Source organism: Mesocricetus auratus, unplaced genomic scaffold (genome assembly GCF_017639785.1).
Source record: "Mesocricetus auratus isolate SY011 unplaced genomic scaffold, BCM_Maur_2.0 Super-Scaffold_100004, whole genome shotgun sequence".
Lineage (NCBI taxonomy): Eukaryota > Metazoa > Chordata > Mammalia > Rodentia > Cricetidae > Mesocricetus > Mesocricetus auratus.
In genome coordinates, this window is record NW_024429189.1 from 118,286,277 (window position 1) to 118,307,137 (window position 20,861).

Below are 20,861 nucleotides of genomic sequence, written 5' to 3' on the forward strand. Positions count from 1 at the left end.
TTAAAGGCAGCTTACTTGTCTGTGTCCCTCAGTGGGCTCTGAGCCTCGCTGTCCTCACTGGCAGATCTCCAGTTTGTAGCAGCCACATAGGTTTTGTATATCTAGAGTAGATTAATGCTCTGGATGAACAACCCAATAAAGGCCTTGGTTAAAAAACAAACAAACAAACAATTGGGGCTGAAGAGATGATAGCTCAGAGGACCTGGGTTCAATTCCCAGCACCCACATGCCAGCTTACAACTGTCTGTAATTCAAGTTACAGTGGATATGACAACTTCATACAAATATAGATGCAGGCAAAACACCAATGCAAATAAATAAAAACTAAACAAACAAACAAACAAACCCTGAAAGCCACAGATGTCTCAAACAGCCAGACCTTCAGTGTCGTCATGCTGTTTATGGGCAGGGTGCATTTGTTTTTCCCCAGAGTAATATTTTGCTTGCTTGTTTTAGGAGTGAGTAGTTTTGTTTGTTTCTTTGTTTTTTTAGAACAGGTTCTTAATATGTAGCCCAGGGTGGTCTGTAACTTGTAATCCTCCAGCCTCAGCCTCTTGGATGTTGGGATCACAGGCATGCACCATCATGCTTTGCCAGTCATGAGAGTGTCTTCCTGTGAGGGGTTATGTTCTGGGAGGGCCCACAAGATGGGTTTTACTTTGTTTCTCACTCAGGCCATGGAGAGTAAGCTGCTTGTTGGAGGGAAAAATATAGTAGACCATACGAATGAACAGCAGAAGATATTGGAGCAGAAACGCCAGGAGATTGCAGAGCAGGTAACTTTGCGTTCTTGTGTGGGGAGGAAGGCGTGGACTGACATGATTGAGGCCACAGAGCTGACACCTGTGGTATGAGAGCAGCTCCAGAGGGAACGGAGAGGAGCTGTCAGCCCCATGCTAGCCGGAGACCAGCTGCGAGCATCCAGACCCATACTGTGTAGACATGGTTGCTAGGGAAAGCTGATGAATTTTGTGGTATTGCTCAGAAACGTCGAGAAAGAGAAATCCAGCAGCAAATGGAAAGTAGAGACGAGGAGACCCTGGAACTCAAAGAGACTTACACATCGTTGCAGCAGGAGGTAGACATCAAGACCAAAAAGCTCAAAAAGGTAAGAGGCAGAGGCGTTGGGAGCCCTGGGAGAGGGGTGCTCCATCTTGGGACTTCCTGTCCTCATCTGTGTCTTCCCCGGCTCCAGCTTTTTTCCAAGCTCCAGGCTGTGAAGGCTGAGATCCACGACCTGCAAGAAGAACACATCAAGGAGCGCCAGGAGTTGGAGCAGACACAGAACGAGCTCACCAGGGAGCTAAAGCTCAAGTGAGTACTTGGCCAGCAGGATGCTGCCACCCACTAGACCCCGGAAGACCCATCCAAGGATAGTCCACCTGCTTCTTTCCAGCTCACTCTTTGCTATTCCACTGTCCCCTGCTGTTCCTGACAAAGTCACTTTTCATTTCAGTCTGCTTCTGATCTCCCCATTCCCTCACCCCCACCTTTCTTGCCCCTTTGAGATACTCTGGCCTCACCTGTCACTCAAGAAAGAATCTTTTATTACTTTTGTCATGAACTTTCTGATTGCTCAAATGAACACCATTGTACTCATCAACCAACCAGATTGCTATAAGAACCATTGTTCTCGTGAAATCTGGGCATCTTTCTTTTTGAGACAGGGTCACCTGTAGCCCAGTCTGGCCTCAGATTTGTTGTGTAGCCAAGGATGGCCTTGAACTCCTGGTGATATGTGCCATCATGCCTAGTTTATGTGGTGCTGGATATCAAACCCTAGGCCTTGTGCAAACACTCTACCAACTGCTCTGCATCCCAGGCCCCTGAGCAATGTGTTTTTTAATACTTTGTAGATGATAAAGTATAGCAGCATATGTCTGTCATCTCAGCACTTGGAAGGTTGAGGCAGGAGGATCACAAGCTCAACCCAGACTGTATAGTGAGATCTTGTCTTAAAAACAAACACCAACAATGGAAAACCGACTTGAGGTGATGTTAGTGTTTCAACCAACCAACAAACCAACAAGAAGGATCTCTGGATCTTTTTCTTTATTTTTTTTTCCTGAGACAGGGTCCCATGCTGTAGTCCTGGTTGACCTGGAACTCACTAGGTAGATTAGGCTGCCATCAAACTCATAGAGATCTTCCTGCCAGTGCCTTTGCCTCTGCCTCCTGAGCTCTGGGACTAAAGGGATTTTTCTTTTATCTTTTCTTGGTTTGGCATTTATTTATTTTACATATCTTGTTTTCCCCTCCCTCCTCTCCTCCCAGTTTCTCCCCCTCATCTCTCCTCTACCTCACCCCATCCACTCCTCCTTTTCTCTTCAGAAAAGGGCAGGTTTCCCATGGATATCAACCTGCCATGGTATATCAAGTTGCAGTGAGGCTAGGCACCTCCTCTCCTATTAAGACTGGACAAGGCAACTAGTAGGAAGAAAGGGTCCCAAAAGCAGGCAACAGAATCAGAGACAGCCACTGCTCCTACTGTTAGGGATCCCACAACAAGACTAAGCTACACGATTGTAACATACATGCAGAGTGCCTAGGTCAGTCCTATGCAGGCTCCCTGGTTGTTGATTCAGTATATGTGAATCTCTATGAGCTGTGCTTAGTTGATTCTATGGGTTTTCTTGTGGTGTCCTTGACTCCTCTAGCTCCTACAATCCTTCTTTCCCTCTTCCTCGGGATTCCCTGAGCTCTACCTAATATTTGGCTGTGGGTCTCTGCATCTGTTTCTATCAGTTGGTGGGTGAAGCCTCTCTGATGACCATTGAGCTAGGCACCAGTTTGAGTATAGCAGAATATCATTAGGAAACATTTCATGACCTTCTTTTTTTTTCCAGTTGGGGTTCCACTGGAAGTCTTGACTGGTTACAGGAGATGGCTGGTTCAGGCTCTGTATCCCCCACTGCTAGGAGTATTAGCTAGGGTCATCCCCCCAGATTCCCGAGGCTTTCCTTTCTGCTACGCTTCTAACTTTCCAGGGGTGTGCCCTCCATTCAAGTTGTCTCTTCCAGTTCTCACTCCCTCCATCCTCCCCCTTGCCTGATCCCTCCTGTTCTATCCACATCACCCCCATCCAGACCCCTTCCTGATTTTCAAACAGGTTCTTTTCCTGATCAAGTTTTAAATTTGGAAAGAAACCCTTAAAATTCAATATGTGTAAGGGGATTGAAGAGATGGCTCAGTGGTTAAGAGCTCTTGCTGCTCCTATAGAAAACTTGGGTTCAGTTTCCAGCACCTATATATCGGTTTATAACCATCTGTAGCTCCAGTTCCAGGAAATGTGATACCGTCTCTGGCTTCTGTGGGCATAAAGTAATCTAAAAAAATTCACCGAGTGGTGGTGACACACGTCTTTCATCTAGGCACTTGGAAGGCAGAGGCAGGCAGATCTCTGTGAATTCAAGGCCTGACTGGTCTACAAAGTGAGTTCCAGGACAGCCTCCAAAACAATACAGAGAAACCCTGTCTCGAAAAACCAAAAGAAAGAAAGAAAAAAAATTCGATGTGTGGGGCGGCTGAGATGAATCGCAGGAAAAGGTCCTTGCTCTGCAAACTGGAGTTTGGTCTTTAGAGGCACATAAAGGTAGAAGGAGAAAATTTGTTTCATGAAGTTGTTCTCTGACCTCCACACATGCACCGTTGCACTATTACACACACAAATAAATGACTTACAATTTCACTGTTGCCGTCTTCTTCGTAGGCATGTTCTTCTAGACAAAAGATCAGAACAAGCACTGTCAAAATAATAATAGTAATCCATGGATACTGGAATTATGAATAATTATATCTCTAATACATAAATAGAACATTTGCAATCAGGAAATCATGTTATGAAAAATAATTCTTAAAATATCAAACAAAAGAAAGAGATGTCATACCCTCAAACTGTTTGAGGAAGCCATTTTTTTCTTAGTACCCTGTACTTCTGAGGCCTTTGTCCCGTGTCCATCCCATAGTAACACCTCTTGGCATTGTTTGTTCTGAGGTTTTAGAATAACGGAGGTAAATATGGGCCAGTCACAACCATTGCAATAACCTAGTGAGGTCTCATTTCCTGTTTAATTTATACCTTTTGCTTGGTAGCTCTGGTCTGCCTGTAACTAATTGTGTAGCTCACATCTGATCTTGAATTTGTGGTCCTCCTGCTTTTGCCTCCAAGTAGTAGGACCGCAGTGTGTCAGCTGACAGGTTGTTTGATCCTCTTTTCGGCCACTGGTCAGGCAGAGGCTCATGTCAGGAATCATCTATATTTTGGAGTTGGAAGGAACTTCCATCCATCCATTCCTTCTTACTAACCTGGATGATTAGAATGGACAGTGTTTCAGCTTGGACAGCACTGGGTCACGCACACACACACACACATACTTTATCCACTCACATCCTTACCCTGCTTGGGTGGGAGTGACCTTTCCATATTTCTGGGACAGCTCACTCTTAGCAACTGTCAGTGCTGAACTGCTTTCTCTTTGTATCAGGTGAGGACCAGGTGTCTTTCATGTTTGTATCTCAGCTCTATGTATGGTATTAGCTTATAGTACTTGCTCAATAAATGTTTGCTGAGTGACTTGACTCTTACTCTTATATTGTTACTGTTGTTTTTGGAGAAAGGATCTCACTCTAGCCCAGGATGGTATCATAGACTCAGGGGACCGCCTGCCTCAGCTTTCCAAGTAGCTGCTATGGGTGTGTGCCACTGCCTGGTTCTGTGTGCCTTCTTCATCTCTATTTATCTATGTGTATTCTTATAGGCATCTTATTATAGAAAATTTCATCCCCTTGGAAGAGAAGAATAAAATTATGAATAGATCCTTTTTTGATGAAGAAGAAGACCATTGGAAATTACATCCTATAACTAGACTGGAGTAAGTCACTGTTGACCTGAAGTAGACTTGCTGGTGGTGGGAAAACAGAATGTTTCAGGATTGGACTGGGCCACTGGGATATGAGGAGAATGCACTGAAACTTGGAGCCTGCTGGCCTGATTTTGTGTCAGCCACAGGCCCAGGAGGTACAAGCTGGATCCCAACTATAATATGAGAAACTGGAAGGCTTCATCACTCATAAACTAGTTATAGCCTTTGCCATGACCTCAAATTTTCCTTTTCCCCATCAAGTGAGGTGTGCTAGGGAAAAGGACCGAGTACTTTGTATGTCAGTCTACACACCTAGGCCATGCTGGGATATGGAGCTGTCTGTTGAGGATGCAGGGATAGTACTGCTGGTAAATATGCTTGTCTGCCATCTGAGAACAAGACAGTGGCTGGGGTACCTTCAAGATAAAAAGAAGCTTACTGCCCATATCTGAATCACATGTCCCCTCAGGCAAAAAAAGCTAAGCAGTTAGCACCTGGCTTCATTAGCCTTAGTCCTGGGAGTTACTGCTTTCAGTCCTCTCTTGGCTTGGAGCACTTCTCTGAGTACTTATCCCATTGGCCTGGTCCTGGCCTGTGGGGCATATTCCAGCAATGCCTTAACCACTGTCATGTTTTCAGGAACCAGCAGATGATGAAGCGGCCAGTCTCTGCTGTGGGATACAAGAGACCCCTGAGCCAGCACGCACGGATGTCCATGATGATTCGACCAGAACCCCGATACAGGGTGAGAAGACTGTAGCTGGTTTTTTTACTCTTTGCTCTTTGACTCTTTGTTCTTTGCTCTTTTGGGGGCCCAACACCCAGCTCCCAAATAAATCACACAGAGTCTTATTCTTTCTTATGAATGTCCAGCCTTAGTCTGGCTCGTTTCTAGACAGCTTTTTTTTTTTTGTTTTTTGTTTTTTGTTTTTTACGAGACAGGGTTTCTCTGTATTGTTTTGGAGGCTGTCGGTCCAGCCCAGCCTCGAACTCACAGAGATCCGATTGCCTCTGCCTCCCGAGTGCTGGGATTAAAGGCGTGCGCCACCACCGCCCGGCTAGATAGCTTTTCTTAATTTAAGTTATGCTGTCCACCTTTTGCCTCTGAGCTTTTAATCTTTATCCTATATACCTTTCTTTACTTCTTACTCTGTGACTTGCTGTATAGCTGGATGACTGGTCCCTGGAGTCCTCCTCCTCCTCTCACTCCCTGATCTTCTCTTCCCAGATTGCTCCTCCTATTTATTTTCTCTTCTTGCTAGCCTCACTTATCCTTCCTCCTGCCTCACTACTGGCCATTCGTCTTTTTTTTTTTTTTTTTTTTTTTTTAGACCAATCAGGTGTTTTAGACAGGTAAAGTAACACAGCTTCACAGAGTTAAACAAATGCAACATAAAAGAATACAACACATCTTTGCATCATTAAGCAAATGTTCCACAGCATAAACAAATGTAACACATCTTAAATTAATATTACACAACAGAAGACTTTAAAAAATTGTTTAAATGACATTCTTTTTTTAAATTGTGCGAATGTGTGTGGGGGTGGGGAGGCGTGTGCGCACAAGCTACAACAAGAATCAGAAGGCAACTTGTGGAAGCCTGTTCTCTTCTTCTACCATGTGGATCTCAGGTTGTCAGGCTTTTCAAAAGACATTTTAACCCACTGAGCTACTTTACTGGGCACACCTGTGTGTGTGTGTGTGTGTGTGTGTGTGTGTGTGTGTGTGTGTGTGTGTGTGTGTGTGTTTTCTTTTAGAGGAGCTTAGGTTTGAGAAGTCTTCAGACACCATTATGCTGAGTCATGGGTGTGTACCTGATTTTCCCAGAGATCTGAGGACATGTACAATAATTTTAACAAATAATACATGAATTGCAAGCGGATGATGAATACTAAATGGAAAGGCAGGGGTTGGGGATGACTTATTCATTGAAGTGCTTGTGTTTTGAGCAGGAGGACCTGGGTTCAAGCCCAGGAAACCACACTCAAGCACACCACAATCAGCAGGTGGCAGTCAGAGGACAACTTGCAGTTGCCCACCATGTGAATCCTGGCCATTAAATTTAACAGGCTCGGTGGCATGAACCTTTACTCACAAACCGCCTTGCCAGCTCTGGTGGTGTGCCCTTGTAAGCACAGTACTGTCTCCTACAGGAAGATTCCTGGTCTTTCTGGCCTCCCACTTTAGCCCAGTTTATGAGTTCCAGGCTGTGAGACCCTGTTTCAAAAGAGGTGGGCAGCATTCCTGAGGATGATGATGCCTGAGGGCATTGTCTGGCCAACGCAGACATGTACATACACCTGCACCTGCAGTCACACACAGAGATTAAAAACAAGAAAGGTAGGGTGGGATTTAGAGTCCCCAGGAGGGGGTGGGGAACAAGCGCTCTGTCCACAGAGGCCAGTAGACATTAACAGTTAAGGAAATGCTGACAGTTCAGCGAAACCTTTAGAAAGATGCAGATGTTTAGTGGTGGGACATGGACCTGTCCAGAGAACTGCTTCTTCCATTTAACATATGTGTCAGTTGCATAGCCATGTAAAATGACATAATTGAGCACTGCTGAATGAGCCCCAAGTACCTTGCAATAAAATACTTCCTGTCTGCTGGGCATGTACCTAATATCTGACTGTCTTCCCTAGTTGAACCCCGCCATCTTCCCTGTGCAGTGAGTCCTGTTGTTTAGAGCACAGGTAGCTAGTAAGTGATGGGCAGGGAGACAGTGATGTATTACTAAGTTGTAAAGCAGTTTGTATTCCTGATAGCATACACATGCAATCCAGCATGCAGGAAGTAACTAAAGGCCAACCTCATCTATATAACATGTTCCAGATCAGCCAAGGTTTTATATATATAAAGACCTTATCTCAACAAACAAACAAAACAGAACTTAAAAAGTGCTAGAAATGTGCATATGAATTAAAAATGAGGTGTGTGAAATACATGAAAATGTGAACTGCTTACCCCTGATAGGTAATGTGTACTCAATTTGAAGCTTTTTCATTTCACTTAATTGTTTCTTTGCAACTGTCTATGGGCAACCTGTGTTAATTTTGTAATGAAAGATATTCACAGGATCACATTCTGTAGCTCAATCTGGCTTAGAACCAATATGTAGCCCATAATAGCTTCAAACTCATGGCAATCCCCTTGCTTTGAGCACTTGCAATTACAGGTGTGAGTCATCATAAGTGGCTTCAGTTAAAATTTTTAAAACATTCTTTTTTCATCTCCCTTCAAGCTAGAGCCAGAAGAACTGGGGGCCATTTGTCCTGGTGCTTAGTCATTTAAAATTGAGAAAGAAAAGCAAAAAGTGCCTATTATGTGGGATTTTACATAGAGGAGGAAGGACAGCATCAGGCAGAAGCGTCAGAAGCATTTTTCTGTCAGTTTCAGCTGGTGTATAACTTGCTAGGGTTTTGTAATTTAGCCCTCCCCCCCCAAAAAAAAGTCTTTAAAGTGCACACATAAAATATGTGACTTTCCAGGCGACAGACATGACCAAAAGTGGAATTGAAAGCAGTAACTCTCGTTTGATAATCAGTCTCTTCACTGGGGAAATTCTGTGCAGTCTGGATATTTAAAACTGATAAATGAGCCCCTCTGGAGGCCTAAGGCTAGACTTCCTGGGGGCAGTGGCAGCAGCTGTGGTGTGGCGTGCGCTGCTCTCTCTTGACACCTGTCTTTGGAGCTAGGAAGGGCTCATTCACCACATGATGTTCTGTGATGGAGGCAGTTCACAAACCAATTATGAAGCAGGGCCAAAAATTGGTCCTTCAAGTGGAACTTAAGCATACACCTTGCCCTGCACCTGCTCCCCAGGCGCACACAGATGCTGCTGCCTCCAAAGCAGCTGGAACATCTGTGTCAACTTTAGTGATTTTTGTCCTTATACCTTTTCATATCTTATGTGAGACATGTTTAATGAAAAAAAAAACAAAAGCAAGGTAGAAAATTAAAATTACCCGTCTTGAATATGATGGGTTCCACCTGGGAGAATGAGGCAGGAGGATTGCCATGAATTTCAAGCCACTTAGTGTACATAGGATAATTAGGATAGGAGGAAATCAAGGGGGGTGAGGGAAGAGGGGATTCAGAGATAGCTAAAATAATCTATAAGTGCCAAAGAAAATAGGGCAAAATTGTTAAGTGATAAAGAACCTTATATAATCATAAACATTCCAAGAAGATGCTAATACCTACATGTACACTGCAAAGCCCAGTTACATGAAGCCAAACTGAATGAATTGAAGGGAAAAACACACAGGTCAATATAATAGTTGGTGTCTTCACTAATTTTCACTAATGGATAGAACAACTCAACAAGTAATTAACAAGGAAACAGTAGATCTCAATGATATTATAGACAAATTAAACCTAACACATCTGTAAAACACTTAACTCAGTCTCCCTATCCCCCCAAATAATTCAAAACATGCATTATTTTAAGTATACATTGGATGTTGCATTTACACCAAAGAATTGAAATTCATGTCCTAGTTAGGTTTAATTGTCAACTTGACACACAGCCTAGAGTGGTCCGAGAGGAAAGCTTTGACTCAAGAGTTGTGTAGATCAGACTGACCTGTGGGCGTGTCTGTGGGGAGTTACCTTGATTATTCATTGATACAGGAGGGCTCAGCCCACTGCAGTTGGCATCATTCCTAAGTAGGTGTCCCTGGGCTGTATACAAAAGTTAGCCAAGTATGAGGTAGTGAGTGAGCTAGCTGGCCAGCAACATTTCTCCATGGTTCGTTCCCACTGTACTCCCTCACTGTTAATGTGTTCCCTGGTCATAGTGAATGCTGCATGGAATAGCAAACAGGCCTGCTTTCAGGTTCCTGCCTCAGCTTCTGCCCTGACTTGTCTCAATGATGGTCCCTGGTCTTGAAATGTAATGTGAAGTTCTTCCTCCCCAGGTTGTTTTTGGTCTTGGCATTTGTCACAACAACAGAAAAGAAACTAGGACACATGTTCACACACAACTTGTGTATAATGAATTGTCATTGCAGCTTTGTTCAATAACTCCAAAGCCAGAACCAATCAAATGTCCATCAACTGATGAATGTGCATGAATTGGGGATAATTATGCAAAACTTTTATTGGCCATAAAACAAGAAATGAAGCATTGGTCTGGACTGCAATACAGATGACTCATAAACATATTATTAATTGACATCTCTGAGTTTGAGGCTAATCTGGTCTACAGAGCAAGTTCCAGGACAGCCAGGGCTACACAGAGAAACCCCGTCTTGAAAAAACAAAACAACAAAAAGACAAAAACCACAAAACAAAACAAAAGCAAAAAGAAAATTAAATGAAAACCGCAGACATCAAAGACCTGTTGAATAGACCAATCCATAGAAAGCACACTAGTGTTTGCCATGGGCTGTGGGAAGGAGGAAGTAGGGTAAATATGTCATACATAAAGGATTTCTTTTTAGAATGAAAAAATATTCTGGAAATACCTCGTGATAATTGTACAAAATTATGAACTTATAAATACTACTGAATTTTTCATAGTAAGATGGCTAATAGTGAGTAGTATGCTCTGTAGATTATATTTTAATAAAAATTAAAAATATAACCTGGTGTTGGTTGCCCAGACTTTTAATCCGAGCATTCAGGAGGCAGAGGCAGGTGGATTTCTGTGAACTCAAAGCCAACCTGGTCTACAGAGCAAGTTCCAGAAGAGTCAGGGCTACACAGAGAAACCCTGAAAAAATAAAAGTAAAACGAAGCGGAAAAACCACTTTCAATCCCACCAGGAACAAAAAAAAAATCCATAAAACATAATTTCTGGGGCTGTGGACGTGACTCAGTTGGTAAAGTGCTATGGATACAACTGGGGACTTGAGTTCAAATTCCAAATACCCATATGAAAATGCTGGCGCTAAGCTTCTTCTACAGAGTGAGTTCCAGGACATGCAGGTACATAGAGAAACCCTGACTTAAAAAACCGAAACCAAACAAAACCAAAACAAAAAGAGCTGGGAGCTGCAGACGCACCTGACGCACCTGATGCGCCTGCAGTCTGGGTGCTGAGGTAGGCGGGAGGGTCTTGAGGGTTGGCTGGCCAGCCGGTCTAGCTGAACTGTTAACTTCAGGTTCACATAGATGCCCTTCCTCAAAAGTAAAGTCAAGGGCATGAGGAGATGCATGCTTTCAATCCCAGCCCTTGGGAGGCACAGGAAGTTGAATCTCTGTGAGTTTGAGGTCAGCCTAGTCTGCACAATGAGTTCTAGCCCAGCGACAGCTCCACAGTGAGACCCTGTCTGAAAACTAAAAAAGTGAGCAGTAGAAGACACATGATATTTGGCTTCCATACATGTGTTTGTGTATACACATGCAATGCTGTCATTTTAGGCATGCTCTTTTTAAACTTTTTTTTCTATTACATTTATTTGTGTGTGTTTGGCTGCATGTGTGTCATGACACGTGTGCAGATCAGAGGACAGCTTGTGGGAGTCCATTCTTTCGACTTTGTGGGTCTCAAGGCCTGAACTCAGGTCATCAGACTCTAGATGGCAAGCACCTTTAGTTGCTGAGCCATCTCGCCAGCCCTCCTGGGAGGCTCTTAATGACAAGTAGCTTGCAGGTCCATTCTCAGAGATTGTCTGGCTACCTTGTACTTGCTGATGGCTGCTGTGCTTCTTCAGGCGGAGAACATCATGCTCTTGGAGTTGGATATGCCCAGCCGGACGACCAGAGATTATGAGGGCCCAGCCATTTCCCCCAAGGTCCAGGCTGCACTAGATGCAGCTCTGCAGGATGAAGATGAGATACAGGTGGATGCATCATCCTTTGAAAGCACTGCAAACCGAAAACCCAAGGCCAGGTGAGTGGCTTCTGGTGACCTGTGTCTGAAAGGACGTGGGAGCTGGGTGTACTGGGAATACGTTCATCCCAGCACCGGGAGGCCCTGGCCCCAGCCCTTGTTTACTTTGGCCTGCACTTGCTGCGCATCCAGGTCCTCCTTTCAGGGTTCACACCTCTCCTGGAATGTGGGCTAGCCAGGCCCATGGCCATGCTCATCTAGTCTAGTGGCTTTATAGTTCAAAGAATCCTGGTTTTCAGCCTTTGAGGAAAGGCCACCTTCAAATGTGCATGCTGCTTGGTAATGTCCATGTGTTTGACTTTTGCAGGCCTAAGAGTGGCAGGAAATCAGGGTCCTCCTCTTCCTCCTCAGGAAACCCTGCATCTCAGTTTTACCCACAGTCTCGGGGGCTGGTTCCCAAGTAACCTGCACCCTCTCCCATGGTGGGAACAGCATTGTCTTCTGAGAGAAGAGTGAGCACAAAACTGCAGAGATGACTTGAGCCTAAACGCAGAACCATTCCCCTGAGGAGAAGAGATGGCCTCTCTGCAGATTAGCCACCTCAGTCTGCCCGAACATGCTGGTCCTGATTTGGCACTCAGCTCCTCTGGGAAGTGTCCTCGAATTAGCATCTCAGAAATGCATGGGTAAGGTAAAGTGCAAAGTCCAAGTGGACAGCAAGAGAATGACCCCAGCCTCTCTCCTTCCTCCCTGTCCCTGCTCTCTTCTAGCCTCTTCCCCACCCCAGGTTCCCTTCTTTTTAAACAATATGATGTCGAGGCCTCCTTAGGACCTTATGTGTGGAGGCTTGGAGTAAAATGGCAGTGGAGCCGGGAAGTAAAAGCCCTAGAACTCGAACAGGTGCCTGCTTTTGTCAGGTGAAATGAGAGATCTCACTTGGAACCAAGTCCCAGGATGACCCAACCAGCGATCCAGCTTCCAGCCCCCTCAGTAGGAGTAGATCTGCCTGTGGAATCTGTTGAATGGGGCAATGGCTTCCAGTTCCTGCTCCAGAAGGACTTGATGTTGGAAGCAATAGAAAAGACATTCCCTTTGCCTCCTGGGAGAGTTTGGGGAAATAGCTTTTTTAAAACCATGACCATCCTGTTAAAGACCTAAGTCTATAAACCTGTGCCATGTCCATCTACCATGTCACTTTACTCTTCATTTGTCACCGTCTCTCCCCAAGTGCACATGCTCAGAGTGGACTCGTGCAGACCCCGCTTTAGAGTGTGCCTACAGATGTGCTTAGGCGTGGGCCTCTGTGTGGGAGAAGGGAGGCTGGCTCTGCCTTCTCTGATGGCACTAGAGTCGGGGCACTGCTCAGGAAGGGACACTTTGGAATCCCCCAGTTGGGTCCACACTATCGTGGGGGCAGAAGAATGACTAGGAGATGCAGAGCTGGAGTCAGGGGACTCAGAGCAGGGGGAAGGGAAGACAGAGATGGAGGCAAAGGAATCCTGTCTGCCTGGAGCAGAAAACCCACTGACTCTCGGAAGTGCTGCTCCCCTAAGTGCTGGCAAGAAGAGGCTCTGAGGGAATAGGGCTCAGTGGAGAGTTCACACTTCCCGTTTACGTAGACAAGTTTCATTTCTAAGTTTTAGTTCTTCATATTACAGCACCTCAAGCTTTGTTTTATGTTGGTCATTAGGTGACAGTTACTCATTTTCCCCAAGCGAAGTGCATGAGTGTGTGGGGCTGTGTGGGCCTGCTCTGAGTGTGTCTGCAAGAGAGAGTGAAACCTTGCCCAGTTTTAAAAATACTCCAACATGCAGTCTTTGCTCCCATCTGTGGTAAAGGCCCAGTGAATGGCTAATCCAGGCTAGACGCATGCCCCTATGTGTGTCTAAGTCCACGATCCAAGCCTGAAAGAACACTCTTGAGTCCCGAAGTCTGCCTGCCATACTGGCGCACCTTGCTGGCATGGTGCCTCAGGAAGATGGCAACTCTGGTGGACCTTGAGATGCATTTTTAACTCAGCTGCTCGGTCTCCAGGTCCATTTCTGGATCAGAACCCATGGGGAGGAGGAGGTACCAAGTGTAATGTCTTGACATCCTGCAGAATGGAAATCCATTTATCCCCATGTTAGTGAGCATTCACGACTAGGGCCCTATTCAGCAGTTCCTAGGGTATAATGGAACCCATTCTTACCTTTTCTTGGGCTCAAACCCTGCTTCTTCCTTATGTACTAAGAATTTTCCAGTTTGAATAGGAACCAAATGATGAGATGTGTGGTCTAAGATGGCTGTCTGCTGGTGACACTGTCTATTTTACCACATTTCCTCACAGCTAGTCTGAATTCTGTAGGCTGAAAACATTCATGTAGTAAAGCGAAGGATTGCAAACTTCAAGTAATAGCATGCCTTAAAACTGGTGTCTTGAAGTGGCTAATGTGATGGGGGTGTTGGTGGGTTAAATGATACACAGAACTTTTCCAGCAAACAAAAGAACGCCAGCTGACAGTCGTGACTAAAAGCGAGCTTTGCCCTGTCCTCAGCTGTGTTCTACAGTGGTCTGTGGAAACCAAGTAGAAGGGCCACACAGGTGGCCATGAAGCTGTCTCTTCCCGGGCAGCCTCTGGTGCTTCTCTTCTCAACATGGATCCGATACTGAAAAGAGCAGATGCTAAAATGTTTTGCTGCCCCCAGAATGCTGCTCCTTTGAGCTCTGAATCGAGCCAAGAGTAGAGGACAGATCAAGCTCACTGAGGGACCAAAGCTTTATGCTGATAGTTATCTAAAATGTTCTGGGATGCTGGAAGGCCCTCTTGCCTGTGGCAGCTGTTGTAGTCGAAAAGCAAGTCTTTAAAGGGATCTAAGAAGAGCATCTGGCAGGTGTTTGAGGCTGCGTATACAATCCTCATCAGACTCTCTTTTCCTCTCATCAGTAGAATGTATCTTGCTTCAAATTACACAATTTCCAGCCCCCTAGATTCAGAATCAGAGGACACAGATCATAGGCATGAAGCACTTTGTTAAGACTGACCTGTGTTGAATTGCTCCTGTCGGATGCCTGCATGCTGCTTGAATTGCTCCACCTACACCTCCATGACCAAGGGTGCCAGAGTGTGGTACAACTCAGACATGGGCCACAGTCTGCCCTTTCTGACTCATTAAATCCTCCCTCGCTGAATGTAGACTCTGCCAAGTTTCTGAGAAGTGTGGATTCCCTGCTAACACAGGCTGTCAGCTCTGCCTCCCTTTTGCCTCTTGAGTTTGAGGAGTACTCTGTGAACACCTTGGACCATCCAGACACCATCCATGGATGAAATGGGCTACTCATGTACTCTGAAATCCATAATGCAAAAAGCTCAGAGGGAACTAGGTAAGGACAGCGTGCTCTACAGTTACCATGTGAGTCTTGGTCTGATACTTTCAGATTCTGGCACCACCATCTCTGCCCATCTCTTTGAATGAAATGCTCCTGAGGTTATTTATGAAAGGATTGATGTGGGCAGGCAGGGGGCGGGGACTTGATGACTCTTTGGGGTTACTATTGATCTTGACCTTCTCTTCGGCTGTCTTTAGACAAATGATATGCCAATACTTGGGACTCTTAAGTTTTACAATTGATATTTATTTGTATTATCTCTTTGTCTAGCGATGTAAAAGTGATTCTAAACTAAGATGTGTAATAAAAGTCAATCAGATTTATTGTATCTACAAAAAGGTGTGCTTGTAAATGCTTAGTGCCTTTTAAAGAGACTTGCCTGTAGCTAATATGCTGTGATTTTCGTTCAGTGTTTAAACTATTACAGTTAGAGGAGAATAGCATTGAGTTATAATACTGACATTCAAAAATATGCAGCAATGAGAGTGACAGAATGAGGACAGGGCTGGGGGTGTGGCTTAGTGGTCGAGCTCTTGCCTAATTTGTGCAAGGCCCTGTCTTTGATCCCCAACATCACCAAAAGGAAAGACAAATAGAAGGAAAGAAAGAGACAAAAATGTGTCATGCTTTGTGGCAGTTCTGACCTGAGGTCCTTGGGCCTGGAAAAGAGGCATGCAATTTTCAACTTTATATTTTGTCTTTTATAGTTCTTTTGAGGGTATTGTAGATTATTCAGTTTATTTTAAAATATACCCATGTATCTTTTAAAAACAAAATGGCATGTTATTTACCATTAAGAAACCAAAATTTCAAAATTGGGCCTCATGTCTTATAGATTCTCATATCCTAAGGCATGCTGGGTGAACCTCAGCAGTTTGTGTACCTTCTCCAGAGAAATGGAGTCAACAGAAGGAACCTTGGATTAGCTGCTTCTGTTGCTATGAGAAATGTCAATGGTCAAACACAACTTATAGAGGAAGGAGTTTATTTTGGCTTATAGTTTCAGAGGGTAGGAGTCCATTGTGGCAGGGAGGCATAGCAGCGAGTAGCAGGAAACTCAGACATCACATCTCAGCCACACACACAGGAAGCAGAGAGGAAGAACTGGAAGTGAGCAGGGCTATAAACTCGTATAGCCCAACCCCAGTGACAGACTTCTTCTAGCAAGGCTCCTCAAAGTTCCTAAAGTTCTATAAGTTCCACAACCCCCTAAAGCTGCCAACTAGGGACTGAGTTTTAAATCCATAAGCCTGGTACCAGATATTAATGATAGTCAATGCTATAGGAAAACAATATATTTGTTTACCAGAGAGAGAGAGAGAGAGAGAGAGAGAGAGAGAGAGAGAGAGAGAGAGAGAGAGAGAGAGAGAGAGAGAGAGAGAGTTGCACAAACCAGGAGTTAGAAGCGTGGCTGGCTTCCAGGAGAAAAAGGGAGGTTCCTTTTTCTTTCACTTCCTTTTATATCTACCTGTGTCAGTTTACATGTCCCCGCCCTCATGGGCGGATAGCTTTGTGGGGTTCACTCCTACAATTCTCATTTAAACCACACAAACCTCAGACTTTGGACGAGAGGGGTTTGAATTCTAGCACTGACTTGGCTTTCTAGCTCTGTGAATATGAGGAATTTAATTTACTTCTCTGGATTTTGGAGCCCCTATCTGTCAGAATAGCCTTGCAGGGCCCTTCTGAAGATTAGCAGTATAGAGAAAGCAACCAGCACAGTGTGTGCCCCAGAGCAACATTCAACAGTGTGGTCATTGCTACATCAAGGCCATTTGTTTAGGAAGATGTGCTGAACAATCAATATCACAGGAAACCAGGGGCCAATACTGAGAAAACCAGCTTTACATCTGATATTAGCCAAAGGCTTAGAAACCATCTTTAGCAGATTCTAAAGGAAAGCAACTCATCATTTAACATCATCAAGTACCCAAAACAATACAGAGAAACCCTGTCTCGTAAAAACCAAAAAAAAAAAAAAAAAAAAAAACATCAAGTACCTACTGTATACCAAGCCACTAGTGAACTAGTGTAACACTAAGATGGTTCCTGGCACATGGAAAAGGGATGGTGTTTGCACTTTAAAGGAGGAAGTGTTAACCAAGACTGTATAAACACAGGCTTCTATCCCAGCACTCAGGAGGCAGAAGAGGGTAGACTTCTGTGAGTTCAAGGCCAGCCTGGTCTACAGAGCAGGTTCCAGGACAACCAGGGCTGAGAAACAAACCCTGTCTTGAAACAGGCAAAAAACATCAAAACCCACATAATCTTCATAAATCCCACAAAGTAGCATGACAGTATAAAGAACAGTTAAATGAAGGATGGGCTTTTGAAGAAATAGACTGGTGGTGAGGTCTAGAGTACAGGAGTGAGCTGGACAAGGAGGATGGAAAGCATTGGTGACCAGGTGGGAACAGCACTTGGGAAGGCCTTGTAGGAGAGAGGACCGGTGCGCTGCTGGTGTGCTGAGGCTCAGGCGCAGTCCTTGCACATGCTGAGCAAGCACCCTTCCGCTGAGCTGCTACCTCCAATCCCCTGCAGCCCTATATCCTCCCCGGAGGGAAGTAGCAGAACTTCTACAGAAAGGCTATGTAGCATAGAACTCTCAAAATACCAACAAAAAATTCACACATGAGCTGGAGAGATGGCTCAACAATCGAGGTCAACACTGTTGCTCTTCCAAAGGACCTGGGTTTGATTCCCACCCCTTAAATGGTGGCTCAGAACTGTAACTCTAGTTCTGGGGGATCCACTGCCCTCTTCTGGCCTCCACAGGCACTAGGTACAGACATACATGCAGGCAAAATGCCCATTAACATAAAGTGAGTAAAAAATTCACACAGCACTAAGAAAACAACTTGTGTGAATTAGGCAAAGTTTATCTTTCTTCATAAAATATACTATGTGTAGCATGATTTTACTTTCCAACCAATTCCATAAAGGAAACCCAAAGCCTGCCTTGACTTAGTAAGTGCTAGTGGAAAATAGTCAGAATTCATTCAGTAGAAACCATGTATTTGAAGGACAATCTGAATTGTGTGTGTGTATGTGGTTTTTTTTTTTAAACTTTAAAAAAATTTTATTTATTGTGTATACATTGTTCCTACCTGCACACCAGAAGAGGGCACCAGATCTCATTATATATGGTTGTGAGCCACCATGTGGTGCTGGGACTTGAACTCTGGAAGAGCAGCCAGTGCTCTTAACCTTTGAGCCATCTCTTCAGCCCCAAGTTGTGTGTTCTTAAAGCATATTAAACTCTGAGTTGGGTCAGAAACTATCTAAATGAAGATAAACCCAGGACAGGGTATCCAAGTGACTTGGATATCCCTGCCAGTTTAGTTGTATTTTCATCTTAGACATTACTTTTAAAAATTACTTGAGAACCTACTGAATCTTGAAGACTGCTTTGAACTTCACACTCACTGATCATGTAATCTTGGGACCTCTGGTTTTGACAGGCCCTCTTAGACTAGAGTTGCCATCTAATTGAAATTTACTCTGAGAATTTGGTATCCACGCACCATGTGGTGGTCACATCTGCCAGTGGAGTTGTTGGTGACATTTGTCAAGGACGTAACTGAAGCTCTTGCAGCTGCTGTCATTGCAGCCTTGGTTTTTATCACTGGGTTTGTGGTTAACCAGTCCCCGGTTGCTTCAGTTAGGCAAGCCAACTGGGGCCTTGCTGGCAGGGTAGGCGTGTGCAGAGGCAGAGGTCTCTTGCTGCAGCTCTGGGGACCGTGCAGCTGATTGGTACCTGGTGTATACACACTGTATGTTAGGGGTTTTGTTGCCCAGGACACAGGGAGAGCAAGTAAGATGTATTGTGACCCTTCTGAGCAGGTGGCTTTGATTTTGAGGTCCTGGTACATTTGAGTTCTGCCCCTTGCTTCACACTGCCTTCCAGACCTTTGAGGCTAGATGGTACAGCCACCATTTGTCTCTCTTCCTGCTGGCAGTTTCATACATGTGCTCTCTGCCTAAAAGCATTCTTTGTACTCTACATGGATAATTCCTTCTCATCTCTTAGTTATCAGGGTGGGTTTTTCCCCCTAGGAGGAAGGAGTGTCCCTTCCATTTATTTGAGTGTCCATATGTAGCCCAGGCTGCCCTTAACTTGAAATCCTCTTCCCTTGGCCTCTTAAGTGCTGGGATTATATAGTATGTGCAACCATGCCTGGCTCTCAGGAACCATCTTAAGTCACCTCCATAGTCATCTTGATTTCTTCCTATCTCTGCCTGGCTGGAGGGTCTCTTGTACCTTGTTCCCTTCTTTAGCCATTTTTAAACTTTGCATTTGTGTGTATATTGACCAAATTCCCTGAAGGGATGACTTGATGACCTTCTCTGGGTCTGGCATTTACATGGCTTGGTAGGTACTGACACCTGCAACAAGTTGTCATATGTCAGAGGAAGAGTGATGTGCTCCAGGAGTGGACAGAAGTTTTGTAGAGGAGGTGACAAGTACTGAGTAGGTGTTGCCCACTGGGCAAAGAGAGAAGAACATGCCAGACAAAGAGAACATGAACAGATACCTGGAACACTCCAAGTGACTGGGGAGTCCATAAGGCCTAGAGTGTTGAAGGACCAGGAGGAGAACTGCTCAAAAAAACTGCAACTCCACAGTATGTTCTGTAGCTACTGTGTCAATGTGTATACCTCACATGAGGGAAGCACAGCCCTGTTCATACCCCAGCATGCTCTAATTAAGCCTTGAATGCTATTATTTCCCTTTGAGATAACAGAAAGCAATTTTGTTAAGTGCTTAGAGTGAGCTTGTCTGCCATTCACATGGGTTTTCTGGGCATGGTTGGCAAAATCTCCACTAGGAGTTTTCTCTGGCACAGTTCACCATGCAAGGCATTATTCCAAGCACTGTTTCAGCTTGACACCATAGTCTTGGTCCCCTAGGAATTGGTCCAAGCCACTTTCAGAGCAGGGCCTGGGAGGCAGCTCTCTTCCTATGATTGAGAACAGGTCATTTAAACTTCTGCCATTGACTTTGAAATGTACCTTGTATCTAACAAGATTCCATCTGCCATTCATAACTCTCATGGGCTGCAGCCATGGACCATGCCCTTCCCAAAACTGATAGGTGAGTTAGTGGCACTGATATGATTTCAGATTTTCATAAAGGACATACTTTTTGCTTCTTTAGGTTTTCTGACACAAGGCATTGTTATATAGTCCTGCCTGGCCCAGAACTCACGGTGTAGACCAATCTGGTCTTGAACTTACTATGTATCTCATGCCAGTTCTGAAAGTGACCTTCTGCCTCAGTCTCCAAGTTCTGGGATTATAGGCACACACCACCATGCTTAGCTCTAAAGGGATCACACAGTGATTGCTACCTTTGCAAGTTTACCCCAGTAGTAATGAGAGCAGCCAGGATTTGGTGGCAGGTTCATGTGTTCATTTGAACACTATGCACAGTGAATAGTGTTCTATGCTCTTGACATATAGGATGAAGCTTCTGCACAGAGGGATGTCACATCTAGTGGTAAAGCCTAATGGCTAGCAAAGTCAGTTGTAGAACTGTGCCAGGTGGTCAGGAGGTGGATGGAGGGCCCTAGGGCACCTCACAGCCAGGCTCATGAGAGCCAGACTGAAGTACATGGCTGCCAAGTGATGATTTTACTCTGCCAGATGCAATTTGAAGGTGGCAGAGCTGTGTGAAAAGTTGGCAGACAAGATTTCGCAGCATTCTCATTTACATACTACATGGTATGTATGCTTAAATGCAGTATGCTTTAAATGCATAGTCTAAATTTAAGCAGTGCAGTCATACCAAGTGCTGCAAGATGGAGATGTCAGGCCATACTGACAAACAAAGACTCAGTGAAGGGAGTG

At 44.7% G+C, this 20,861-nt stretch overlaps 1 protein-coding gene across 2 annotated transcripts in view; it reads left to right on the forward strand.

The window, feature by feature from the left end:
• Kif3b (kinesin family member 3B) overlaps nt 1-12,827 on the forward strand; it is a 41,987-nt gene extending 29,160 nt beyond the window's left edge. For both annotated transcript variants that reach the window (XM_005086070.4, XM_013125243.3), the window contains 7 exons: nt 675-776; nt 986-1,108; nt 1,196-1,314; nt 4,758-4,871; nt 5,502-5,607; nt 11,523-11,701; nt 12,009-12,827. In XM_005086070.4, coding sequence (XP_005086127.1) covers nt 675-776; nt 986-1,108; nt 1,196-1,314; nt 4,758-4,871; nt 5,502-5,607; nt 11,523-11,701; nt 12,009-12,105 — 840 coding nt within the window. In that variant the 3' untranslated portion in view covers nt 12,106-12,827. The remainder of the gene's footprint in view (nt 1-674; nt 777-985; nt 1,109-1,195; nt 1,315-4,757; nt 4,872-5,501; nt 5,608-11,522; nt 11,702-12,008) is intronic.
• Nucleotides 12,828-20,861: the final 8,034 nt, after the last annotated feature.